General features: G+C 31.0%; 1 protein-coding gene across 1 annotated transcript; it reads left to right on the forward strand.

The window, feature by feature from the left end:
- The first annotated feature begins 1,377 nt into the window (after nucleotides 1-1,377).
- LOC132747231 (uncharacterized) lies at nucleotides 1,378-4,505 on the forward strand. Its single transcript, XM_060736560.1, has 2 exons — nucleotides 1,378-1,550; nucleotides 2,591-4,505. The coding sequence occupies exons 1-2, from the start codon at nucleotides 1,407-1,409 to the stop codon at nucleotides 3,200-3,202; spliced, it is 756 nt and encodes a 251-aa protein (XP_060592543.1). The 5' UTR covers nucleotides 1,378-1,406; the 3' UTR covers nucleotides 3,203-4,505.
- The last annotated feature ends 923 nt before the right edge of the window (nucleotides 4,506-5,428 follow it).

Raw genomic sequence — 5,428 nt, forward strand, 5'->3', positions numbered from 1 at the left:
TTTGTTTGTTAAGGCCAATGTCTATTGTCAAAGGTGAAAACAGCTTGTAGACGGGCGTAAAAAGTCATACTTTTAATGACACAGGCTCGAAAAAAAATAAGAATGAAATTATAAGGTCAGCAGATATGATTACAGACTGTAATAATTATAGTAAAAGTATAAATCGTTACATGTATTATTTAATGATAACTGCAATACCAAGTAATATAAACGTATGAGAAAGCAGAACTTCCATTGCGACAACAATGTCAAGATGTCGCTTTTGAGGGGTAAATATGAAGTCTGAGTTTCATGAAAAGAACAGATAAAAACATACTTATTTTACAGGATTATGTGAAGATTAATTAATGCTTTTTGAGAGTTATTTAAGTTTAAATAAAACCTGTCAAAACTGAGCTATGATGCTTGTTTTGCCTTTTAATACGAAATCATAAGCTATACAGAAAAAGACAAATATTTTTGAAATATTAATAATTTCAATTAAAATTGTTGATTTTATGCTAAGTGTGCGTTTTTCAAAAGTTAAAAGTAAGTTTTATAGTATAATAAACCATTTAGTGAATAACTTGCCGCAAATGACCGGTTGTTCTTCTTTGTATATCTTTGTATCTATATGTGTTAACAAAACATGCTGATTTTCATAAGTGTCTTAAAAGCGTCCTTAATTTGCGTATCTATATAGACGATGCAATAGTTTAAATACCAACATCAACAATGATCTAGTAAATAGAATGAAGGGCTTTGATATCATGATAAATATTTGCTGTTTAACAACACAAATTGATAACAAGAAAGAGATAAAAACAAACATATCATTCAATATCACACATCACTCAATATCTCATTCATAAAGTTAAAAGGAAGTCTAAAAAATGCATTTTTAAAAATAAATTGATGGGAACGCCTCTCTCAAAGTGTCCTAAAATTGTCCTTCAGATTTAATTCTTGAGGACAATGATTGCTATATCTTTATTCATTTTTATGTTTTCATGAAACATTTTTGTGTGGTGGCATGAAGGAGTGGTAAACACGTCCGACTAGTCATCTCAGGATGTAAAACAGCATAAGTTAAAACCCCGTCAGAGGCAATCCTTGTTTCTTTGATCAAGCAACTTTACACGCATTGCTTAGTTCCATTGAAGGATTCGTATTTGGTCAATAAAGTTATAACTCCTTACACAATCGAACTAAATAAGTTCTGTATGAACTGTTTTTTACTTCGGATAGATGATCTATATTGATTCGATAGCTGAAAACTTACCTTTACCTACCAGTGCTGAACAGTAAATTATTTAACATAGCGTATTTTTTTACATTTAATGTCAACATGGATTTTCTGTGATAAAAGTAACTGATCCCTTATATTTTCAGAAATACCTATTTTTGTGGCATTACCTAATTCTACAATGTCTAATCGTACTAGCGGCTCAGGGGTAAGCAGATTTCCAATGTCTAATCGTACTAGCGGCTCAGGAGTAAGCAGTTTTGCAATGTCTGATCGTACTAGCGACTCAAGGGTATTCACGGAGAGAGAGTCTAAAGGCTCAGTGGTAAGCAGATGCCTTATATCTAAATGCTTCACATTTAACATTTCATGTAATTTGAGTTAAAATTTGTAAACAAATTTATCATGTTACCCGTGCAGACTTTGCGACTCCGTAACATGATATGCATTGCACTTCCGTACATACATTTTGACGTAACGTCATTTGCGTTATACTAACACTGTCTTAAAGGCACGAAAATTGTTAGTGTTGCACTACAGACGCGTAAATGAGAACGATTCTTTTTTACTTTCAGTCCTTATTTTGGGTATGTTATAAATATTGTATTATATTCGTGAAGGTTTATTTATTTTACTGAAATTATTTTACTTGTTAAATAAATTAAGTATTAAACTTACCTAATATCGTCTATATATAATATTCCAAAGTGTGTTATCTTTATATAATTATTTACTTCAATGTAATTCTGGTATAGCTTTAAGTAACTGATTGCTTTGACATTTGTTCTAGTCAGCATTTAAACAGATCGATCCCCGATTTGTACGGTACTACATAAGTATTTTGATCGTCATTCGTGAGGTCAAAATAAAGAGGATCTTTACTTGATAGCAGAAGCAAAATATGTATATGTTTTATATACATAGTTTGATTTTCTTTTAAAGTGAAAGAAAAAAGCAAATGAATATTTATGAATAACAGTATTGTCAGACAAAGATTAACATAAAAAATACACGAACAATCGAGATTCTAAATAACCATTCAAAATTATGAAGTGTAGTATCATTTCAGATTGTAAATATACCAATAGATTTCTTCAGGTTTTAAAAATTATTAAGTAGAAAATATTAAAACAACACTACATAGTTTTCGAAAATAATGAAGTTTAGTTTAGAAAAGACAAAGAAATGGTCAAACCTTGCATTTATTTAATTGCCAGTGCATGTACAATTATAAGATTTCATGGATCAGCTGGACACAGTATAAATTACATTCTTTACGTTACTAGAAAACTGAATATGCTCATTATCAAAATCTCGTTTCATTTTTAAGAATTCCAGTAAAGCAAATAATGTCGCTTATTTCAGGATTCTTCTTATTTGACAGTACAAGCAGGGAGTGGGTCAGATGTGTATGAGTATAGCCCTATTGTAACTAGGAAAGTATACTTTAATGAAAAAAATAGAATTTCGAGAGAAAGAATAAGGAAGCAAACAAATTACTTCAACGCTGAACGGTTAAAACAGGCAAACGCAACTCAAAATCGAGAAATTGAAAGGCAAGCAAAAGAGATAAAAAGACTGAAAGATAAGATAGAAAAGTCTGAAAAAGTGCCGTTTCAATGGGCAATGCAAGACGAAAAACACAAAAATGAGTATAAAAAACTATCGCGTGAAATTGCAGACTATAAAAGAGAAATAAAAACACTTAGGGGACAAATCACAGAACTTGAAAAAGAAAAAGAACAGCGAATGAAGACTGAAAAAGAAAAGAACCTAAATTCATTCTTAATGACTTTTGTAAAGAACACTGAGGCTACAATAACTGCTTTGAGAAATGATCTGATGGGAAAAATGGACAAGACTGAGAAGAATTCACAGAAAATGATCCATGAAGGGTTTCAAAGATTGGAAAATATTATTATTCATGGGCAAAATGGTCAAGATAAAGAAAAAGAAAGAACCAAAAGCAAAATATAATTCCGCCAATTACAACAAAGTAAACGAAAAGATACAATGGAAAATGGAAGCCTTGAAAATAAAAAATCCATTGACTCTAGCGGTGCCATAAAAATGTATTTTTCCTTTATTCATTTACAATGGCATCAACAGTTGCATCGCTCGCTTTCCTTAAGCAATGGTTAATTCATGTCATCCAAAAGATATTTCTACAAGCATTTTAAATTAGTGGCGTACAAATCAATAATGTCATTACATTTTTATGCAAAATAAACACGTCATTACTAGTATGCATGCCGGAAACACACACTAGCGGAATGTTATGCAACTTATTTTATGTTTTTAAAGTTATTTTGTTTGATTTCTAGCATAACTTACGTAAATGATCATAGATATATAATTAACAAAATAGATAACACCTTTTTCCTTGAGCACGTACGTGTAGAAGTAGCTTAAGCAGTCCTGGGGAAATTTGACACTGATATCTATCTCAAACCATCCACGAAAAACAATTTTGAAATGTGTTGCATGAAAATAATCTTCCATTTTACATAATTTATAAAAAATACTCTTATTTGGCATATTCATTTACAAGTTTGCTTTTTATGTTTGTTACTAATTTAATGATATTGATGTGTCCCAGGTATCAGGCATTAATTATTAATTTACTGTGAACTGTGTAACAATTATTTATAAAGAAAACTTACCTTCATGAATTTTACTTAATCAGTGGGTTGTGAAATCCAGTACCAGTTGTAGACTTTAACATGGCATAATGAAAAAAGAACTGTGCATTGATATTTAAACAACACACTTAAGCTCATTTAAACAAGTTATACCAATGGTATTATCTGTTTGTACATTATATGTAAAAAATCCTTCTCCGTGATTCTTTGGCTGTAATTGTTTGTAAACAATCCTATTAATCTTGACTTTAAGCTGCCATAATTCCTTAAATGTTTGTTTTTTCTATGTAAAATCTGATTTCCTCAGATGAAGAACGACATTATCTAACAAACTGCCAAGTAACTTTGTTAAAATCCACATATATTTCACTGTATTTTCCTTGAAATGTAATTTTCATGTGTTGGAAATTTACTGTACGCCGGCAGTTTGTACTTTGCATTATTGACTATTTATAGCTGTTGAATCAGTCACTAGTAGGCAGAAGATGTTCCGTTTTGGTAGAGAATTTTTGGAAATAGTCATTATTGTATTTGCTTATAGCTTTTTTATTGTAAAATTTTCCTCCATTAAAGTTAAGTTCAGTCCGATCAGTTTATGATCGTTTCCGATCATTTTTGTATGGCAGCCGTCGAGCATTTTTGGTTGATGATCGTTTACAATCAGTCTACAATTCCAACCACCTTTGGGCAGTGGTTGGGCGTTTTCATATAAATATGGCGAAATCAGCCGTTTTAGTCAGTCTAGTCTTGTCTTTCTTAGAAGCAGCATCCTTTTACGCTATCTTAGAAAATTTGAAACATTAGAAATTTTGGCGGCCATTAAACTTATTGCGGTCTAGCGCCATTAATTTTAGTAAGGAGGATTCTTTACAGAGAGACGATTTATTTACAAGATACTCATTTTATAAGAATTTACATCATAATTACTTACTGTACGTAATTTATAATTAATATTTATTGACTTTGAACATTACTTTGCTGCTGTTATTGATAAATGATATAAGCGGCTACGGTTCACTGACTTGCATATATTTTTATGGAGCGCCGTTAACGTCTTAATTTAATATGCGATAATATCAGTGAAATTTTGATTTAATTGCACCCTGTGCTGTACTACAATAAATTATTCATAAGTATCAAAAGTTAATAAACTCATATGTTGTAGTAACATCTTAATAACTCAATTCTTTGTGTACTTAAGTACAAATGAACATTGATCATCATTTTACTAGTTGCAGTGACTTAGATATTATATTGTGTGTTGACATTTATTTATACACAAAATAAAATTTGTTGAAGTGTTACAGCTGATTTGTGCTACATTTTTAATATAGATATATGGTTCAACTGCTAGTAGAGGATTCATCCTCAAAGTCTTTGCCTAATTAATTCGAACCATTAGTACAGATACAACAATTAGTACAGTTACGCCCCTGTAAGATTGTAAAAGATAGCGCTACCTAAAGTAGATTAACAAATACCTCCTGCTAAAGCCCTGTACTGCCGGCACGCGACAATATTTCACGATTTTGTGGCCCTGTTGCATATATTGAAAAGTTAA

Source organism: Ruditapes philippinarum, unplaced genomic scaffold, assembly GCF_026571515.1.
Source record: "Ruditapes philippinarum isolate M1 unplaced genomic scaffold, ASM2657151v2 ctg4721_1_1_1_1, whole genome shotgun sequence".
In the NCBI taxonomy this organism is placed as follows: Eukaryota; Metazoa; Mollusca; class Bivalvia; order Venerida; family Veneridae; genus Ruditapes; species Ruditapes philippinarum.

Excerpts from the sequence above, each read along its gene's own strand:
- LOC132747231 (XM_060736560.1), top strand. The coding sequence starts at position 1,407 with ATGTCTAATCGTACTAGCGGCTCAGGGGTAAGCAGATTTCCAATGTCT. Across the intron at positions 1,551-2,590 it reads GAGAGTCTAAAGGCTCAGTG|GATTCTTCTTATTTGACAGT; the intron begins GTAAGCAGATGC and ends CGCTTATTTCAG.